This window comes from Parasteatoda tepidariorum, chromosome 4, assembly GCF_982258835.1.
Source record: "Parasteatoda tepidariorum strain Cologne lab strain chromosome 4, Ptep-v5.0, whole genome shotgun sequence".
NCBI classification, from domain to species: domain Eukaryota; kingdom Metazoa; phylum Arthropoda; class Arachnida; order Araneae; family Theridiidae; genus Parasteatoda; species Parasteatoda tepidariorum.
In genome coordinates, this window is record NC_141758.1 from 29,366,163 (window position 1) to 29,389,521 (window position 23,359).

At 31.3% G+C, this 23,359-nt stretch overlaps 1 protein-coding gene across 1 annotated transcript; it reads left to right on the forward strand.

Annotated features, from left to right (window-relative positions):
• Positions 1–2,023: 2,023 nt before the first annotated feature.
• Positions 2,024–7,367, forward strand: LOC147810841 (uncharacterized). Its single transcript, XM_087162112.1, has 2 exons — positions 2,024–2,620; positions 3,270–7,367. Exons 1-2 carry the CDS (start codon positions 2,024–2,026, stop codon positions 7,365–7,367), a joined length of 4,695 nt encoding a protein of 1,564 aa, XP_087018238.1.
• The last annotated feature ends 15,992 nt before the right edge of the window (positions 7,368–23,359 follow it).

Below are 23,359 nucleotides of genomic sequence, written 5' to 3' on the forward strand. Positions count from 1 at the left end.
CTTGAAATGATATTTAAACTATTACTTGATTCATTCTATACTAAGAAAATGCTGAAAATATTTGCCTCGTAATATTTTTTTGCTCATTATTTTGTTTGTTTTGGTGGAAATTTGCCTTTCTAAGTATTAAAGAAATATCACAAATACTCTATTGAAAAATAATTTGATTTGCTTTGTTAAGGAATAAAATTCGAAGCAGAAACTTAATTTTTTTTAACGATATTAATAAAAACCATAATGATTGTTATCATAAATCATACCGCCCTTTGAACATCATAAAAATGCCGACTGCAAAACATTTCAACGACTTTAGAAAAAAGAAAGCAATAATCCTAAAAAAGTAAAGAAAGTTTTTGTGGTAATTCCCATATTTTTCTGTATTCTTGCTGCTTACACTTTTATTTGTACATATTTAAAATTATTCATCTGTTTTTTCTTTATAACATTATTTATTTTATAATTTATTTTGCTTTTCATAGTATTGAGTCATCAGTATCATAGCTTATTCATCGCGTATCTTATTCATTATTTCATAACAAATTCAGTTTATTCGATTTTGTAACTCGGCAATTGATCTATTAATTTTCTCATTAACTCTTTTTTTTATAAAAGTTATGCACTACTAATAAAGTGATGGAAAAGATGCAGTAAAAATTTTTAAATTTCTTGTCGTTCTAAAATTATGAGGACTTTGCTTTCCAATTATAGAAACACATTTACTAACTTAAGTCAACTTAATATATATGTACACACATAAAAGTTGCAAAAATAATTTGAATTATCAAATATTTTGATCTTAAATACAAGACAGATTTGTCACAAATAATCCGAATAACAAAATAAATTAAAAATTTATTTATAAATTACTCTGCCCACACGAAATACTCTTCAAGAAATAAGAAAAATTCAGGTACAAAGTCCTCAGCAATTATCTCCACATCATTAGACTAAAAATTTGTTCGAAACTTATAAATAGTAAGGTAACTTCAATTAAAGTATTTAAAAACAATAAACAATCAAAAAGGTACAAAAGCCAGCTGCATTGCTAAATATTGCGGCCACATACCTGGCAAACGTAAGTAGGTACTTTATTTACATTTCACTTGAGATGCACAACATACTTGGCAAATAAACCATCTATCTTTATAATTAAATTAATAATAAATAATTGAAAAGTTATGTCCTATTCAATACGGGACCAATTATGTGCCCTAGAGCAACACCTCCCATATCAAAAAGCCTCCACACGGTATTTCATAAGTAGTCTGCGCAGACTATTTAAAAAGTAAACCGGTTGTGCGCATGAACCCAAATTGTAGTTTAAAAGTGTCTGAGACTACTCAAACTAGCATTTGATCATTGATTTTAATCAAACTTATTTCAATAGAGCTGAAATTATTAATAACGGGAAAAATAATTTTCGGTGTACTTTAAAAATTAGGTTCCACAAACCGTAGAAAGAGTTAATCTCTTTGAGACGGGAAGTTCGTGTATACAGTTTTCGAAGTGTCAGCAATCAGGATTAAAAAGATCAAACTGGTAGTTAAATTATATCTTTAGCAGTTTATTTGTGGGCGGGTTAATAACATCTTCTTAATAACTTCGTAAAATTCACCCTTTTATTATTAATTCTTTGAGGCTTGGGGTTGGTGGGGCGTTGGGCTCTTGCGCGTGAGATCGTGAGTGTTAACGCTTAATAAGATATGTTTAATTCTAAGAAATAAAGTTAACACCCACGCATGATCTTCTAAAGGATCATGAGTGGGTGTAAGTGGCGTTCATCACGCGCCACGAAAAATAACCATTCTCGTTCTCTCTCTACATAGAGAATCACGCGGGTCAACCGCTCCTCTCCAGTCCGACAAGGACGATTTGCTGTTTCTTATATCAAAATAAAATTATTGTTTGAATGATACAGTCCTCTGCTCAATTCATTGCAACACACGCCTAAAATCCCTCCATGTTTTTGGTCCTAGCGACCCGGAGGTAAATCAGCTCATTTTGGATTACTACAAGCCAAACAATGGCTACTGGGAAGTCAAACAATGACGACACCGAATCATTGTCTCAAAGAAGTAGAGACACAGCCTCGCTAAATCGTAAACGTGGCAATTTAAAAGGACAACTGACAAAACTATCGAATGCTGTTTCGGAAGCAATGCAACAAACTGAAATAGACATTTTCGAACTCGAAGCCCACTTGGATACTGTGACTAATATATACGAGAAGTTCGATGCTCTAAAGAATGAGTATTACAAAATGCTCGATGACGATGAACTAGAAGAAAAGGAGTTACTGCTGTCTCAAATTGATGAGGAGATTCAAAAACAAGAGGTAAGCCTAAAAACCTCTATTAAAAAACTCAAATTCTTTAAAACTGTATCTGCTACAAACCAAAATGTAGATGGTTCAATGCATGAAAATCACTCTAAACTAAATGACCAAACTAAAAGAGCATCTGTAAAGTTACCAAAAATTCCTCTTCCAATTTTTGCCGGTAAAATAGAAGAGTGGAATTTATTTAGATGCCAATTCTCTAGTCTAATAAATGAAAATCCGGAACTGTCAGATAACGAAAAATTGTATTACCTGCGTGGATCCTTAAGGGGTGAAGCGAAGGTAGTAGAAACGTCGGACGATAATTTTGAATCATTATTCAAGGCATTAGAACAACGGTACGAAAATAAAAGACTCATAGTTGACTGTCACGTCAAAAACATTCTAAAAATGCAACCTATTAAACAAGAATCGTCTAGGGAACTTCGTAATATTTTGGACAATATCAAGAAAAATCTTAGATCCTTAAAAATACTAGATTTCACTAGAGATAAGCTTTCTAATGTTTTTTTTATTAAATATCATTCTGGATAAATTGGACCGCGAAACTCGTAAACAGTTTGAATTGACTCTTGAAGATAATGAAGTGCCTGATTTTGACACATTTTTGGAATTTTTAGAAAGAAGATATCAAATATTAAATAGTATTAATGCTAACTTCCCATCTAAATTTAGTTCTGATCGATCTAAGTCTTTTTTAGTTAAATCCAACAAATTTCAAAAATTATGTTTCGCTTGCAAATCTCCATCACATGCATTATATCATTGTGATGAATTTAAAAGGATGAAATTATCAGAACGAATAAATTTGGTGAAGAAAAATAAGCTCTGCTATAATTGTTTAAGCGATTCCGATCCTTTCAATCAATGCAATTCGAAAAGCGCTTGTTTTGTGTGTAAAAAAAGACTCAATCATCACACTCTATTACAGGAGTATTCATCGACATTAAACAGCAGCCCTCTTAACACTGCAGTAAAAACCGTGGATGTGACGCCATCGAATCTCCCATCTGTAAGCCATAACTCTTTTGAAGTGCATTGCTTAGAAAATTCTCAAAATCCTTCCTTCTCAAATGGAAATAATAACTGTCTTACCCTAACTAATGGGAAATTCATCTTGCTGAGCACAGCTGTTATTAATGTGAAGGATTGTAGAAAAAATTTTCACTCTTTAAGAGCGCTATTAGATAATGCGAGTCAATCTAGTTTTATTACCACAGAATGTGCAGATTTATTAGGATTAAAAAGGAAAGAAATAAATTCTTCCATCTCTGGTATTAATGGATCAAATGTAACAGTTAAAAGAAAGGTATCCACTTGTATTTCTAATCAGAAACAAGACTTTCAGCGAAATATTGATCTCTTAATTATACCAAAAATCACAGACTTAACACCCTCTAAATATTATGATATATCTAAGATAAATTTTCCCTCTCATTTAGCGTATTCTGATCCTAATTTTAATAAACCAGGTAAAATCGATTTATTAATTGGGGCAGAATTATTCTATGAACTTTTAGGCTCAAATCAAATCAAAATAAGAGGTACTGATATTATTTTGGTGGAAAGTAAATTGGGATGGATAACTACTGGGGTTATGAATGGAAACAATTCTGCAAATACCTTAGCTTGTTGCTTAGTAAAAAATCAGGAATCATTAAAAAACAATTTAGAGAGATTCTGGGATCTTGAAAGTATCGGGATAAAAGATGATTTAAAAACTCCGGAAGAGGATTTAGCATTACAAATTTTTAATGAAACTATTACGTTTAAGAATTATCGTTATGAAGTATCTTTGCCCTGGAAATGCGATACACCTGAGTTACATGATAACTACAATTTGGCCGAACGGAGATTTAAAAGTCTTGTCAAAAGATTTCATAACAATGATAGTCTATATCAACAGTATAAGGGAGTATTAAATGAACAGTTAGAGAAGGGTATCGTAGAACCGGTGACACAAATAGTTCCAAACAATAAACATTTATTCTATCTTCCGCATCAACCTGTATTAAAAAAAGAAAGCATAACGACAAAATTACGCATTGTGTTTGATGCTAGTGCTCATGAAAATGGACAGCTTTCACTTAATGAATGTTTATGGCCAGGTCCCAATTTAAATCCTAATCTCGTAGATTTATTGGTAAACTTTCGCTTAAATAGAATCGCGTATATGTCGGACATAGCTCAAGCGTTTTTACAAATATCATTGTCAGAAACGGACAGGGATGCAGTAAGGTTTTTATGGGGAGATAACTTGTCAACTAATGAGGAAAATTTAGTTATTAGGTTATACCGATTAACTCGCGTACTTTTCGGAGTAAATTGTAGCCCATTTTTGTTAGCCGCTACAATTAAACATCACATAACGAAATATCGCGAAGATTATCCTAAAGTATATCAAATTTTGAATGATTGTTTCTACGTGGATGACCTTATTGGGGGATCGGATAATATTTCAGAAGCGTTTGAAAATACTAGTAAAGCTTACAGTATTATGAAAGATGCAGGAATGACGCTTAGGAAATGGGTTTCCAATGATCCAAATTTAATACAGAGATGGGAGGAGTCTGGATTTGATACACATCCGTGTCATTCCAATGTTGCATTAGGAACTCGTACATTAAAGGTTTTAGGATTAAGCTGGAACACTGAAACTGATTGTTTCACGATCGATGTAAACAATGTCTTGGAACTCTTAACCAATGCTCAGAACACAAAACGCTTTCTCCTGAAGGTAGCAGGGAAAATATTTGATCCGTTAGGACTCTTAACGCCTTATACTTTACGAATCAAGTGCCTATTTCAAGAACTTTGGAGACGAGGTATCTCTTGGGATGAAGAGCTTCCTCCTGACATAAAAGAACCGTGGCTACAATGGTGTTCTGAAATTCCGAACTTACAAAGTTTGAAAATACCACGATACATCTTCAATTCGTTTGAAGACACTGTTGATTCCGCAATAGAAATTCATGGGTTCTCGGATGCAAGCAAAAAGGCCTATGGTGCTTGTATTTACGTTAGACTCTTCAAGAAAGACAAAATCGAAGTGAACCTAGTTACTTCCAAAAGTCGTGTCGCACCACTCAAGAAAATAACTTTACCTAGAATGGAACTTCTGGGTGCTTTGTTGTTAGCTCGCCTAACAAATATGATAAAAAACATAATAGAGCAAAAGAAATCTACTAACGTAACTCTATGGACAGACTCAAAGATAACGTTATGTTGGATAAAAGGTTCCAGTCAAAAGTGGAAACTATTTGTTGCTAATCGGGTGAAGGAGATTCAGAGCTTAACGGATATAAGCTCGTGGTACCACTGCAATGGAAAGGAAAACCCAGCTGACGCTTTGACAAGGGGTCTTACTGTTGACTCTTTACAAACCAATACTTCGTGGTGGTATGGTCCTTCCTTTTTGCATTCTGACTCTGAACATAGTGACTCTCATTCCTTTAGTTTAGATGAAGACTGTGCTAATGAACTAAAAAACTCTATTAAACATAATAGTGACTCTAACTACTGTTTAGCTAGTGCTAATGACTATAATTTCTTAACCAGAATATTTAATATCTCTAATAATTATTTTACTATAATCTATGTCTTAAGTTATATTTTCAGGTTTTTTCATAACTGCAGAAATCCCAACTCAAAAAGAAAGGGACCTATTTCTCAGATAGCTTTAGAAAAAGCAGAAACTGAATTAATCAAAATGGTTCAGAAAGAATCATTCGCCTTGGAGATAAGTAAGATTAAAAAGGGAGATCCTATAGCAGGTAAACTTAAGAATTTAAATCCATTTTTAGATGACAAGGAAGTCTTGCGAGTTTCTGGAAGACTAAAAAATGCAAATTTAACTGTTAACAAGAAATTTCCAATTATATTACCAAAGAACAGTAAACTAACTTATATCATTATTGAGTATTATCATAAAAAGTATTTCCATCTTGGCGCACAATCACTTTTGTATTGTATTCGCCAAAAATACTGGCCGATTAACGGCAGAAACTTGTGTAGAAAAATAGTTCACAAATGTTTAATTTGTTTTAAAAATAATCCAAAACTTATTGAACAAAGTATGGGTAACTTACCCAATGAAAGAGTTACGCCAACATTTCCTTTTAATTATACAGGTGTTGATCATTGCGGACCGTTTTTTATTAAGTATAAACACCAAAGAAAGGGTTCTTTAAACAAAATATATGTCTGTATATTTATATGTCTTACTACCAGAGCCATTCATCTGGATATTGTTACTGATTTGACTACAGAAGCATTTATCGCCACTTTAAAGCGTTTTTTTGCTCGTAGGGGCAAATGTTCGAAATTGTTCACAGATAATGCTCGAAATTTTATCGGAGCTAATGCTGAAATTAAAAGATTAAACAATCTTGTAAAATATCCAGATGAAAGCTTAGCAAAATTTCTCACTAATGAGACTATTGATTGGAAATTTATACCCCCCAGAGCTCCTAATTTTGGCGGTCTCTGGGAAGCAGGGGTCAAGTCATTTAAATTCCATTTGAAAAGAATAGTAGGAAATCAAGCTCTTACGTATGAAGAATTTTTAACTATAATTCTTCAAATTGAAGGTATATTAAATTCTAGACCTTTAACACCTCTGTCTTCAGACTTTGACGATTTTGAAACTCTTAGTCCTGGACATTTTTTGGTTGGTAGACCAATAAATACTCTCGTTGAACCAGATATTTGTGAAATAAATGATAACAGGTTAAATAGGTGGCAAAAAACCACTAAGTATATTCAAAGATTATGGAAATTATGGTCACGAGATTATTTAAATAATTTACAATTAAGAGGTAAATGGCAATTTGAAAAAGATAATGTTGAAAAAGGTAGATTAGTTTTGATTAAGGAAGACAATCTTCCAATAAATAAATGGTTAACTGCTCGAATCGTAGAAGTTTATCCAGGTACAGATGGCAAAATTCGAGTAGTACAGGTTAGATTGCCAAATGGCAATACTTTGAAGCGTAGTGTGAGACATCTTTGTTTATTGCCAGTCGAATAAATGTAAGGTTTTACGAAATCTAGAATGTTACTGAACTATGTATTGGGAATATTTGTGTTTATATTTACTCTTTTTGTCAATGTATTATGTATAGTTATGTGCTTTGTGAATATTGTGTTGTCTACTATTAAAATAATTTAAATTATTTCAATGGGGGGGAGCATGTTAACGCTTAATAAGATATGTTTAATTCTAAGAAATAAAGTTAACACCCACGCATGATCTTCTAAAGGATCATGAGTGGGTGTAAGTGGCGTTCATCACGCGCCACGAAAAATAACCATTCTCGTTCTCTCTCTACATAGAGAATCACGCGGGTCAACCGCTCCTCTCCAGTCCGACAAGGACGATTTGCTGTTTCTTATATCAAAATAAAATTATTGTTTGAATGATACAGTCCTCTGCTCAATTCATTGCAACACACGCCTAAAATCCCTCCAGTGAGTTTGAATCCCAAAGAATCCTCGCGAGGATTCTTATATCAATCCCATATCAAGCTTGCTAGTATTGGCAAGTGGTATTAGTAATAACAGCAATAACATGTAAATGATATAGAAGTTCATAAGAAACGCAACTTTGTTTCAGCTTCCTAGTGCTATAGTAAGTACCATAGCAGTATTTTAGTGAGCTTTAAATAAATTTTTATACAATCCGAAATTACGCAATATGAAAAAATAAATTAAATCTATTCAGAAGTTTTTCGGATAAAATGTTTTTATTTATTCAAAATATAATTTTAAATATATACCAGCTTAATTTTTAAATATTCTTTATATGTAGTGTTAAATAACAATAACCTTAATGTTATTTATCATATTAATTATTTTAGACAAAGTTCCATGCAGCAACATTTTTTCCACAAGTGGTAAAGGAATGAAAATCCTTAGCTGGGGTTTCCGCTCTGCATTGTGTCAGGCTCAAAATTTGTTAGTTTAAGTATATGCATAAATAAAATCATAATTGCCAACCGCAGTCGGCTATTATTTGATTTAAGAAAGTGCAGAAAACGAATAGTTAAGACATAATTCGGACTTTCAGAAATTAAATATATTTAAACTATTTATTTACTGGTGAGAACAATGAACTTAAAGTTTTATTCGAAGAATTCAAAATAAGCGTTACTTTCTGCTTTGATGAAGTACAATGAAATCCATAGGCTGGAAGTTGAGATTAAACTGACGTACTCAGCTTACCCAGGTGACGGGAATTTCGGCTGGATTACTAGGATCGTTGCTTACAAAGTCCCTTGAAGTTGTTGCTTAAAGTAGCGTCCGATCAAATAAATGAAGTTATTGGATTCAGTTCTTTGTCATAATCCATAAGTTTAATGTCCAGTATCCGTTTGAAGTTTGCCGCTTCACAATTGTGGGCCTCTTTATAGAATTTTGCTGTATGCTTATCGATGTAGAGATCTTCGTGGATATTTTCAATGGTTGTAAATGTTGGAGCGTTAATTATTAGTCTTAGAATTTCAGTTTGCGTTGTATCTGTGATGTTAATTAAAAGCTTGGTTGCAGTTGCCCAGGCAGGTGAGGCATGAGTCATTATAGCTCTTATATAAAGCATATACATGAGCCTCTTGTTAATATAGACTGAAAGTTGATCTTCTATATAGGAGTGGAAAAGGATTGAAGTTGTCTTGCCTTTCTAACAGTTTCCTTTACATGGTCATGCTAAGTTAGATTTTCATTTATGATAATGCCGAGATATTTGATTTAACTGGTAAGATTTCTTCATTAAAACATTTTTGTTTTAGAGATTTCGGGACTGCTGATTTATGTTTTCTTGTGATTAAAAAAATTTGATTTGTAGCCATTAGTTTTAATTGGCACATCGCTACACCAGTCTTTGATGTCAGTGAGACTATCTAGTAATTTTTGTACAGCAGGATTCAACCTTCTTGATTGATATAAAAGGGCTATATAGTCTATATTCTATGCTGCTATTTCTTCAGTTTTTAACCCTTCTAGGGAAATCACGTATATAAATGAGATAGAGAATCGGTAGCAAAACGCTGCCCACCGGCCCATATTATTGCATAAGAAGATTGACTAAGTAAGGTTTAATACATATATAGAGGATCTTCTCTAAAATGTTGCTCTTAGTCTGCAGTAAGCTAATTGGGCGGTAAATTTTCAGTTTTGCTAGATTTTTTCCTCGGTTTCAGGAATGAAATTACTCCTGAGTCTCTCCATATATGAGAGAACTGTTTAATTTTGAATCAGGCATTAAGTATGTCTCTTGATTCTTGTCTGTGTAAATATTTTATCAGTTTATTACTTATGTGGTCTTTATCTGGAGCTTTGTTGTGTTTTAGTCTACAAATGATTTATAAATTTCTTCAATATTTGAATTTTTTAATGGTTTCAGACGTTAGATGTCTTCGATGATTTCATTATATCGATAGAAAAAAACTTTTCATGGCTACTATCGTTTGACTGCCTGTTGGGTGTAATTTAATTTCCGAGCTGATCGGCGAAGATGTTCACTTTAGCCATATCTTGATAAACGTGGGCAGTTGGGTCATCTAGGTTTATGCTGATTGTTTCACTTCTTTCAAATTTCGATTTTGTGAATTGCAATTTTTTTTTACTCATTCTAGATAAAATGTTGATAATAACTTTATACTAAATGTTATACTTTAGCTCTTTGCTGTTTATAGAGTAAATGTTGCTAAACATTTAAAAATAATTATTTTTACTTTTCTATTGGTTTGAAATATATTTTGAATTAGTGCTGCCAGACTGATTGCATTGCAGTATAAATAGTCAACAGAGTTAATTGTTTATGCAAGTAATCACCTGCATAAACAGTTGACTCAAAACCTCCTCCAATCTAATTTAAATAAAGTTTGAAATTTATTAAGCTCCTTAATTTAAGCCAGTTAATGAAAATTAATTTTGTTAATTGTTACTCCTTAATAATAAAGCCATCAAAGTTTTCCCCTTTAAAAAACCTACTGGTAATAAACCTTCTATATATAAATGGTTTTTTATAAAAAAGGTAAATTAATAAATGAATAAATGCTTTAGAAGGTATGTATCATCGCCATCTATTGTCTAATTTTACATTTATAGGTATCATGCTCAAATTAATTGAGTTAGTTGTATTTAAAGGAGCTGATTTTATTTTAAGAATTGATATCGTTCATTATCTTTATTACGATTTTTACAGTTTTTTAATGAAAAAAAAAGATATTTTAAAGTAGATGACATAAATCCTTCTTACCCGGTTGAGATAGAATTACAATAATTCAATTCAGAATAAAATTATAAACAGGCGTACACAGCAATAAACTAATTACACACATATATTGACTGAATTTTGGAAATGATATAATTTTCTTTCCACTATTCACCAAAAGTTATTCCTTCCTAAAAGCATACTTTTTAAAAAAAATTCTCGAATCTGATATTTTAGCTTTATTTAAAAATAAAAATGTAATATGAAAGATTATAGAAATTTGAAATTTAGCTTTGTAAGTGATAACGACTTAGTTTCGGTAGATATGGAGTTGCTAGAATAAATTGTTCATTAAATTCTTTAAACAAATGAATCTAGAATCAATCCTATATATAAAGTACGTAAACGTCTAGGGGCTGGAATATTCCATAATTCAAACGAACTTCGAAAATTCGGATAATGAACGAGAGGGAAAAATGAACGCGATATCGGGAAAAAGGTGATGGTACATTTGCTACAAAAAAAAATCTTAACTTTAGCTGTGTAATCAAGAAGATGCACAAATTGAACTCTAGAGTAATACAGACGACTGCCCTAAAGTTCAAAACGAGTTATCACATTCTGTGAGATACAAAAATTTCACTGAATACATATTTTAGACTTTTCACGTTACTATATTTTTCATTTCAATTTTCTATCCGCAAAATAGGAGAGGACAGAAATTTAAAATAAATAAATAAATAAATAACGTTGTATTGTTCTCAAAATAAATTACTTTATGTTTCAAAACGTGTATGATAAATAAATCAAATCAAATATTAATTCCATATTAAATATAATATAAAACTTGGAAATGGAATTTATTTTTCAATTTAGTTATTTTAAAACTTTAAATAAATTTTTTGATTCTCGAATATTTTATTCTCTATATTTTTTCTTCAAGAATGATTTTAAAATTTGTCCCATTTATAACAGTTATGCAACGCAAAATTTTGATACATATAAATTTAAAAACAAAAATTACTCTAGACATGTTACCTGCAGGATTCGAAGCCGAGAACTCCGGAGTGCAAGATTGTTTCGTAACCACAACACACTTTCTCTCACGCCCATCAAATTATAGTTAATATTATAAATAAAGAAAAACGTAAAATATTTGCGCATATTTCTTAAAATTTTCATACCTAAATTATTGTTGATGTGTTCAGTTTTTCTGATTTCTTACATCATTCATTTTCTTCATCGTTTATTTTTTTTTTCTTTTTGTCACTTTTACTTCACAAAAACAATAACTCGCCAAATTAGGGAAAAAAAGAAGATAGAAAACTTTATTTATTTCACACCTTAAAAGATACATGTAAATAACTTGATTTAAAAATACCAAGTCTTTAAATAATATCATTTGCCTCAATCATATTTCATATATAACAAACTCGCAAAAACATACGTTTTTCAAGTTTAGATTTTTATATACTGTATAATTTTCATTTATAATAAAAAATCCAGTCTCATTAAAGAAGTCTAAAAAAAATCAATTAAAAAATATTGTAATAAGATTATTTTAAAGATTGTTCATTACATAAAAATTTTATCAGATCACAAATTATTGAATTCCGAATAAATTATACAAATGATCAAAACGGAGATTTCGGCTTTACGTTCAAACTCAAACAGTAACTTGATGCCGTCAGAATTTATGATATTCGATCATATATAACAGCAACATTTGTCGTAACAGACGAATGCTTGCTATGGGTGGTTTGATATCGGTATTCAAGGCGTAGTGCCTCTAACCGACTCATCTGCATAAGTTGAAATACTAATTGTATGTACTAATTGTATGTTCCAATTATACTACTAATTGTATGTTTAAGCCTTGAACTTGAACTGAGTTTGTCTTCAGTGCACCTGTCCGCGGAGCGGACACTACACACTTTCATCTGTGGTTGTGCCCGTGGGCACCTGGAATATTGACGTTGTACGTGGATCAAAGGCAGTGAAAATGCAGAGGCGGTGGTCAAATTAAAATCTACATTTTAATTTATTACGCATAGCATTGAGATTTAAAGCATGTTTTAGTATATAATCTGAAGTTGGAAATGTTTATGTTAAAAATGAGTCTCTGTTAGATCAATGTCCCGGTAGTCCTGGTATGTTTAAGCCAAATTTATAATTTGTTCTTATTAAAAACATTTATATAAAATACATGGTAGTAAATATTTATTAATAACGAGTTTATATATTTTTTTCTTTTATCTACAGTTTTATCATTATTTTAAAATTGCTGAAATTAATTCCTATTTCTGTTGTATACAAAATTATTTAGTTTAATATTGAAATAACATTGTCATATTTTTAATCTTTAAATATCTCGGAACTATGTTCATTGAAATTGTGCGTTTCACTTGTGTAAGCCAAAGAAGTTCTTTTTACGCAAATACCTTTTCATTATTGCTTTCCAATAACTTTTTCGTTTCTAAAATATTTTAGAAAACGTGTCTTTGAAGATATAAGAAATAATCAATATATACCAGCGACTTGTTTTTAAATTGTTTGGATTATTTCTTCAAACTTACAGCCATTCGTCAGAATTCAACAATTCACAGATGAAAAAATTTTCCTCTCTGCAGTTTAAGTCAATAAGAACTTCTTCTGTAACATTTACACAACAATATGTTTCTCTTAAACCTCGCTATTTTCTTTATACTTCGGGAAAGTGATTTGCTCTCGAAGTTACAGAGAAAAAGATCTGTTTTTGAAACATAAACAAAAGCGAGACGGAAAAGAGAAAACACTAGCAATAAAACTATTTTAATAATATATAATTTTAGGGAGGAGTAAATCTATTCTTAACAATAAACGATTCATTAATATAAATTTTTTACAAGGTGAAGAAGCAATTCTATCTATAAATTGTATGTGTTAAAAATATTTGGTAGTCATGGTTATTTAATTACTTGTTTAAATAAAACAAAACATTTTTACCCAAATATAATCAATAACAAGAGAATAATTATTTTGAACATAAATCAATCACAATCATCAGTAAAAAAGTATATAAGTTTTTTTTAAACGATCAGTCATTAAGGACTTTTTAATTAAAATCCAAGCAACAATATCTTTTTCAACAATTGCTTCTCCCCTCATTCTCTAAAAAAATGTTGCGTTGTTTCTAATGCCACTTGCCAATCTAGCAAGATTGCAGGACGAAGCCAAGCGTATTTAAGGCGGCGTTTCTCGGTTTTAAGTGATCCCATCTGTGGCCAAGATTACGACTTCAGCATCACACGTCACAATTCGCATTTACCGTTATTCATTCACTCATCCAAATATCGTTATTTCGACCTGAACCAGAGAATGGTAAATCTCTCATTCAGTACCCAAGAGGTATGATTCGTTGTGGGAACATGGAATACTTTGTGACCCTACAGATTTAACGTGCATCAGCCACCATTTATTACATGGGACATCTGCCCGGCGGGGATCAAACTCCCGACCTCTTGCATATAGGCCCAACCCCTATCCAACTAGGTTATCCCGGCTATTGTAAAAATATTATTTGTTTTAAGTCACAAAGAAGAAAAAAAAACATTTTTAAGCATATACGCATGGATACCAATAGCTCTGCCTTCTGCAAAAAATTTTGTACAATGATAGAGGGTGGTGCGTCAATTTGTGGCGCAATATTCGTCGTGGGATATATTTCATTGCGCACAATTTGTTGGTGTGACAGTTCGTCGTGGAAACAATTTGTCTGGGGCACAATCATCGAGATTTCAATTCGTCACGAGCATATTTCGTGCAGGTAAAAAGCGTCGCGAGCACAATTCGTCGCAGGCACCATGTGTCGTAGCGGCAATTCCATGCGAGCACAATTTCTCGCTGTTTCTAGGAAATGGATCTACTTACCAGTAGCGGTCAATTTATGAGCTCATGCGTTAAATTAGTAATTGCTTATATGTTTAAAATTACATCATCTTGAACAATCAGACCTGAATTTGATTCATAAATTTTAAATTCAGTTATTTACTCAAGGTTTACTCAGCGCTTGTTTATTCAAATCAAAGTAAGGCAAAAACAAATAGAAGAACACAACAAAGGTTCAGCTCTCAATGAGGAGGAGCAGTTCCGAAACACAACTTTGACTGGATGATGCGAATTCTGCTCCTGGCTCGCATTGACCACAGTGCTGACATAAAATACTATTAGCGGTGGACGGATCATGGGTTATAATCTTTTTGCCGTAGGGCTAACAATGGGTGGTTTAGGTAGTTCTCCATGTAACGCAAATGTGGAACAAAAGTTTAAGTTCAGAATTAAGTTGTTTTCTGGTTTAAGTTCAGAATAAGAAGGCTATGGAGCTGAACATGAATAGTCGCAAACGCATTGACAGCTGTCCTATTAGAGTCGGATATTCAACGCCGATGAAAAAATTAAATAAAATTTAAAAATAAAATGAGGAGTGAATATTAATGATTTTTCTAGTTCAAATAGTAAATAATGTAAGAGTAGCACCCATATTTTAAATCTTGTAGTTAAATACTGAAAAATGGATGAATTTCTCGCTACTTTTTATTGGTTTGTTATACTTATGTAAACACGCTCGATTTAATAAATGCGGATTTAATCAATCTTATAAAATAGTTAAAAATTTATGTATCTATGAGAGGAAAAGTAATTTTATTACAAAATTGCATTATTTTTGCAAAATACCAACGATTTCCCTAGGTTTATTTATCGGGGTTGATGAGGGCGACTAAAGATACAAAAGTGATATCTTATCAAATTTAAAACTTTGTTAAAATCATAGAAAATGTGTATTTTTTTGCAGGCTATTTTTTTTCAGTTTACTATTATAAGCTATTGCAAAGAAAGTTTTTGATTTAAATATGAATAATTTAATATGCCTCATAGTTGTTACGATTGAATAAATAAAGAGATTAAAAAAAAATCGAGTCGCATGAGGCATACTGATTTATAGTTAGATTTATTGAACTATATATCAAATTAACAATTTCTCTCATTGGCTAATTTATAGACTTTGTTTGAAAGATTAATGAAGTGTCAATATAAATCAATCTAATATCCGGAAAGGAAAACTTTTTATCTGAGGGAAGTAAAATATTATCCAGGAAGAAAACATAACTTTAGCTGATAAGAATGAAGAAATACATTGATAGGTACATTTAATGCACACAAAAAAAGTATTTCCCATAAATGTATTATATTAGTAAGTATTGTAGATGATATGTAATACTAATAATATTAGAACTAATGAAAATTCAATTCAAGTTCTGAAAGATTAGTTAATTATATGTGTGTTGAGCAATATTTTCAATTAAAATTTTCAAGAAATATTTCGTGTGGACTCTGTCTAATTTGTTCTATTAATATTCTTATTTGCCTATTTGTTTCAGTTCAGATATACTCGTATGTGTTTCATTTGTTTACGTGACGTGGTCGTCGAAATCCTTGTTAACACTTTGGATCCGATTTATTTAAATTCCGAAATAAGAGGAAACAACCAAATTAAAAACTTTTGATTAAAAAGTTTTTTTTTGTTAAATAGTTTTCAAATGAAACCTGACTAGTTAACTAGTCACTGACTAGTCACTAAATGGTTTGTCATTAATAAGATGTGGTATTTATCAACGCATTCTTTTTTTTCTGAAATAGACAGAGAGCAAAATATTTTATTCACAACTTTTAATTTATTGGTAATAAATGCATGACGAATCTCACTCTTCAAATGTCAATCAAAATCAAAAAAAAAAAAAAATCAATCGATGAATCTTAGTTTGCTATCGATTTAAATAGTTTCGTTCATGGGTTGATACCCATTTCCTTTAAACGAAATTTATCAAAAAACCCTTGACTGATCGTTTTGGTCCCTAGGTACCCATTAAAGAGATGCCAACTGCTCCGAACGCACCAAAATAATTAAGAAAACGGTAAATAACTACAAAGTAAGTTTTGCAAATATTTGACTAATTTTTCTTGCTTTTGCAAAGGTACTGCACGACAAAAGTATTACTATGTGGTGAATTGCGGTGGGTAAAAATCTACTAAATTGAATTTATTAAACCAAGAATCACAATTGATAAACTATCATTTGAAAATATATATTTGCTGTCCGGAGCAAGTTGGCATCTCTGCCATTAGGATAACTCTCCAATTATAGACGGAGATATATCAACAACTTGTTTTAATCAAAATATTTTTTAAGTGGTAGAAAGTTGAAAAACTAAGACTTTCAGAATGTTTTGAAATTTTGCCAACATCTGAAAGCACAACCACGAGAATGCTGGAACAATGTGGCGTTTCATATGAACTTTTGTATCTTTAGCGTAGTAAGTAACTCAGAATCAATTTACAAAACAATGAATCATTAACTAAAACATAAACTTAGCTACCACTAGAATAAATTTTAACAATAAGCGTTGGAAGTTGACAACCTTGTAAAGGTTGCCTACAACCTGGAAAAATTAAAGAAGAATGACGAACTTTTCTAAAGATGACTAAAAATTTTATAAAGTTATCCACGCAATGCATCTTATGCCGTACAACATCAGATATGAAGAGATTAATGAACAAATTTTTTAAACATGAAAAGAGGTAATAATTAATAGCTTTTATAATATTTATCCCTAATAAAAAAATATCCATTATTAAGTTTACTATAACATGGGAAAATAGATAAAAGCAGTTTAAATTTTTTAACGGTTACTGAAAAGTTTTTAAATATAGTTTCCCTTTGCATTCCGCAAAAGGTGACACCACGTTTCTTACTTTAAATTCTTTTAGATAGATATATCTTCAATCAACAATATTTTGCTCAATTTCAGAATCACCTTAAGGAACCTGTAAATGAGGGTCGGGGGACGTTGGGTTCATGTTCCTGAGATCTGGAGTTCGAATCCCGCCGGCCGAAGAACACCCGGGTATTAAATGGTGACTAGTGCATGTTGAATCTGCTGTGGTCACAAAGTTCTCCAATTTCCCATAGCAATTCATTACCTATGGGGATATTGAATTGTAGAATAAACGATCAAACTAACTATAAAAAGCTACCACTTTAATTCTTAAATATTCTTATATTAGATTATTATAATATTAAATTTCATTATCAAATATTAATAACAGTAATTTTTCCTATCTCTTGGATTAGGCAATCGCATCTAGAAAGTGTGATTGCTGTGTAATTAATAAATAATGTATACAACGGTCGATAGGTCAGCAGTATTCGACAAATTATTTGGCAATACTTCTACTTTCGTTTCCTATAACGAAATTTAAAGTAAAAACTAAGTACTTATAATTCTTTGATAATTTTGCTAAGCTTTTAACACTAGGTTTACGGACGTTTCTTGTATACCTATCTCTACGAACACGCGTGAATTTGTCGCCTGAACGAATACATATATATATACGAATAAATATTTAATAAATTCAATTTAGTTGATTTTTATCCACCACTGTTTCTAAATAATTTGTAGGCTTATATGATTCGCCACTTTGTATTTGCAAAACTTACTTAGTAGTTATCTACCGTTTTTTAAATTATTTTGGTATGTCCGGAGCAGTTGGCATCTCTATTCTCAAAAAACAGTGTAATTATGTACTACAAGGAAAAATATGAGATATATATTTATGAAATATTCTAGAATTTTATTTCTCAATACTCGAACTAAGCAACTGAAACCTTCAAAATCTGACATTATGCATTTGTTCCTTCTAATATTGCTTATCGGCAGCAGTTGTTTATCGCTTGTTTCATCTGATTTAACGACATCGGATCGAAGTATTGTTGGTACATTCCTATTTATTATTGATGTGATGTTTGCATGTTTAGTCACTATTTTGTCTAAATTACGATTGTGTCAAATTGACGCATATCCGTAAAGATAGGTATACCACAAAGAGAATTTCAATATTTCTACGCTTTTGAAGAAAATAGACTTCTATATATACTTACCTCGATCAATGGATAAAAGTCATTACAAGAGATAAAATGAAAATTCAAACTCGTTTTTGTAATTTTCTTTACAAAACTTGAAATGCGTCAAAACGAGGCGTCCCGTAAACCTAGTGTTAAAAGCTTGACCACGAGAAAGCTGGAATAAATGGCTTTTCAAGTGACAAAATGCACACTTTAAATTTTTTTTGTTGATATTTTAATTTAAAATAATTATAAAACAATAATAAAATAAAATAAAACAAATGGTACAAAAATAAAAGGGAAAAAATAAAATTTGAAAAAAAGCACAAAAAGAAAATAAAAAACATTAAAAAAAACATTTTAATGCTTCAACAATTAAACATTAGTTATTGCAGCCTTGGGCGGAACATTGGGGCATTTTATCAAGGCTTATAAAAATCATGTCTTGTTTAAAAATACATAATTAAACATTGGATTTCTTTTCTATTTCATTAAAAGTTTTCTTAAAATTCTCGTCAAACAAGAGAACTCTGATAAAAGGAATAATTAATACTTAATATCTTTTAACTACAATACTTCAGCTAAAATTCTTAATACCAAGAATAATAAAAGGTTTATATTATTTTTTAATAATTGCAAATTAATTACTGAATAAATAAAGTCAGTTATTTATTTTTTTATCAAACTCAAAACCTTAATGAATTGCAAAGATAGAGTGCCGATTAGTCAAACGAAAATTAAATTAGTTTGGATCAGAAAACATTTTTAAAAATAAATTTTTTTGGCTCTATTCCTTATTTACAAGTAGATACTCTAACTACATTTTAATAAGTCTTAAAATTACTTGTATTTAAATATATGTGTAAAAAATTAAATGGATATAATTGAAATATATTTATTGCAGTATTACAATATATTAAAACAACAAATTATTTTGAATACTGCATTATGTGTTTTGTATCCGTTAAAAAAAATTTGTTGTTATGGATATTTAATTATTCCTGAAAAAAAAGCTAAAAATGAAATTTATTTGTTACCAGTTTTTACTCTTTTTCGTCTTGATATGTATCGACTTTCAGCTCTGTTATATGATTTGAATCAATAATTTTTTTTAGTTAATTGGTTTTCAGCAGCAGTTCTTTGGGATTGCCCTCCATATACGTATGCACTCACATATAGTTTAATAATAATGTTTGTAGTTGAAATTTTCAAAACAATTAATTTCTATGAGATAAAAGTTGAATTCATGTTGGTAGTTGAACTCGTGTTGTTACTAAAATGAAATCAAACACCCATGTGGAAACATAAACTAAAATAACTCCCATAAATATCCTAGGAATATGAAAAATGATCCGTGATTTAGCAAATGTGTAGAAAAACTTATAACTAACCGATCATGAATTTTTGGTGGACGCCCAGATCTCCCACTCTTACGCCCGTATTCACCATTGACCCTAACTCTCGGTCAGAGTTCAAAACAGGTTTTGAGAGAGCAACTCCAGCAGGTTAGAGTTAAAAATCCCATTCCACCGTATACGTAACTGCAAGTTAATTTAACCCAGAGTTAAGTAACTTTAACCTGAAGATATTCCCGGTCAGCGTAACCGCGCATGCGCAGTAAACGAGTGTTTGTTTCTGGTGGCCAAGGTTTGTTTACTGCGATTTCTTCGCCGGCGTTATTTGGTTATCTGTTTTTTTTTTTATACATATATAATGGAGGATTATTCTTTAATTCAAGAGTTAGAATTCCTAGCAAAGCTTGAGGATCGAAAACAACGAGATATTGGAAATATTAGAATCTGCCCATTCGATGAGTTGGATGAGGCGAGTTTCAAAAAAAGATTTCGCCTGGATAAGGAAAGTGTTTCCTCTCTGTTAGCTATTATAGGCAAAGAATTGGAAAAGTCATCGACTTTGAATAATGCCTTATCGCCTCTAGAGCAATTACTGATTGCCCTCCGGTACTATGCTTCCGGAAGTTTTCAGCTTCTTCTCGGAGACTGCTTCCAGGTTAGCCAGTCTACAATATGTCGAGTCATACACAGAGTTAGCAAAGTCCTTGCTTCTCTGTGTAAGGATTTCATTTTCTTCCCAAAGACGAAAAAAGAATGTGAAGAGGTAAGTGAAATTTATTTTTTTAACTTGCTTACATATACAACGCAATTAATATCTATGAAATGCATTTTATACATTATTTTTTGTTTATCACTTACATTCAAGGTTATACTTTAAGATATTATGATTTACTTGATATTCAAATATGTTGAATATTCCAATATACAGTAGTTTTTCTGAGTTAAAGTGATCATTATTTAATTAAAAAACACAACAATGAATAACATCATCAATATATGAACATTCTGGGGATATATCCTTATTATGATCTTTGACGCCAACTACAATTGCTAAGGTGCCAATTAGTTTTTAAAACTTTCTATTTTTTAATAAAACATGTTGATATTTGCCCAGGGGTGGCTACACTCTATACCTTTTGAGCTGGTCCTTCTCTGTAATTTTTATCACGGGCCGTTGTCTGGAAATCCAAAGACTTGTCGATTATTACGCCACAAATGAGGATACAGAAATCTGTCAGATAATATAGTTTGTGCCTCTGTGGATGCTATTATTTAATGTTTGGTTAACGTTTGTTTATTGGCAATTAAAAATAGCTACAGGTGGCGTAGTACAGTACTGCCTATCAATAGGAGCGCCTCACATGCACTCACCATTAGCATGTGGCGAGTCATAAGATAAGGGAGTACATTAGTTTCTTCCTTAATTATCAAGTGGATTATAAGCTTTTAAGTTAGAAAACTTTTTGCGACTGAAAACTACGTAGATCTAGAAGAAAACATAGTTAAAATTCTAAAAAAATATTTTTACAAGTAAATATGAAAAAAATTAAGAAAGTAAAAAATTCCGTCGCACATTGATATGCAACTGAGATGAGGAGGGGTGGAAAGTCCTAGAGGAGGTCAGGGTACACAAAAGGATGTGAAAAAGAATTAAAAGTAATTAATGAAACTAAAAAATTGTATTAATTTATTTGTACTCAAAAGGAAAAAAATATCTTTATTTTTAAACAATCACACATTTGTTAGAACCTCTCGTATGAAAATATATTTCGTAAAAACACATTTTAAACAATATAAATGTTTATTAAAACATGAAGTCTTTTTGTTTTTTTAACCATTTATAAATTACGAAAAATTATGTCTTTAGAAACTATAAGTTTTAAATTTTGTTCTTCACGCACCATTCATAATTAGTGATAAAAGTTGTTATGAGCATTCTTACCATCAGCCAAATTCAAAATTTCAGCCACTTCATATATCTGAATAATAGGTACAAAAAAGTTCTCAATAACAATTGAGAGCAATTGAAAGTACTCAGACTTCACAAAAATATTTAAGATAAAATTATATTCATTTAAATTTTTTTCCCCATTAGGTGTCTCACAAGTTTTTCGAAGTAGCTGGCTTTCCTGGAGTGCTAGGAGCGATAGATTGTTCGCATGTGAGAATTCTGTCTCCTGGCGGAGAAGATGCTGAAAGGTTCCGGTGTCGGAAGGATTTTTTCTCGCTGAATGTACAGACAGTTTGCGATGCAGACTTGTCAATCAGAAATGTTGTGGCTCGGTGGCCTGGATCTGTGCATGACAGCACAATTTTCAGTAACAGTGCTGTCTGTCTAGATCTACAGACTAATCCGATCTATAAAAGCTACCATCTCTTAGGCGATAATGGCTATGGCTGCCAGCCTTTTTTAATGACACCTGTGTTGGGACCAAACTCACCTGCACAAGTGAGGTATGTAATTGCATTTGTAAATTTTAAAATGATTTTTGTATACTTTAAAACATGGTATTATTGCATTTACAAATAAAGTAACTTCATAATTATTGGTTATATGCGTTTTGTAATAGGGCAATTTCTTATTAGCCAGCTATTACCATTTTTGGATAAATATGGCAATTACTAAACAGGGGTATTTCTCATTTTAAAAATTAGTTGTTTGTGAAGCCCTTTAGTTTGTTGCATTGCAGTGAAAACTCTAAATTTATGCAGCTGTTAAAACATTAATTTTAATACTTTAAACCATGTATAGGGCTCAGTTTCCTAATTATCATAAGGTATAGAGAAGTATAAATTTTTACTTTAGAAATCTTCTGCTTATTAAACATTCTTGAATGTAAAAACTTAGTAGATGACCGGAACGAGAATATAAATACCTCTCTGTAACAAATACATTGGGCAGGTTTTGAAATAATTTGATTTTTTACTGATCCTGATAGGCTAGTGTAGCCAAAAAATGTATTTTTTGCTTGGGATGTCTTTGGAATATTTCTGGCCAGTGTAAATAACCTTGTAAACAATGCAGCACTATAAAGAAAGTTGTTATAGTTTGGAAGGCAATATTAGTAGAATATTTATTCCGAAGATGATGATTAATATTAGTTATAATAAAATTATAATAAAAATTATTTTGTGAAACTACTGTTTTTCCTTAAAGTTGAATTTGTGAAGGCCCCGCTACAGGGTAATAACTTCGTCCTGGACAGACATCTGATAGTATAGGCAACGTACCAAATTACACTATATTAATTTAATATAAACCCAAATTAAAATAATTTCAGTAGAAAAGATATAAAAACTGTAAAATAACTATGATGGTTGGTATTTTTTTTTCAGATATAACAAGTCTCATATATTGACCCGAAATACTGTGGAGCGCAGCTATGGCATTTTGAAGAGAAGATTCCCTTGCCTCAGCCTGGGCATGTCATGCCACGTTGATAATGTTTCAGCCATTATAGTTGCATGTTGTGTACTTCATAACATCGCTTTGAATTTAGGTGAGTACCTTACTT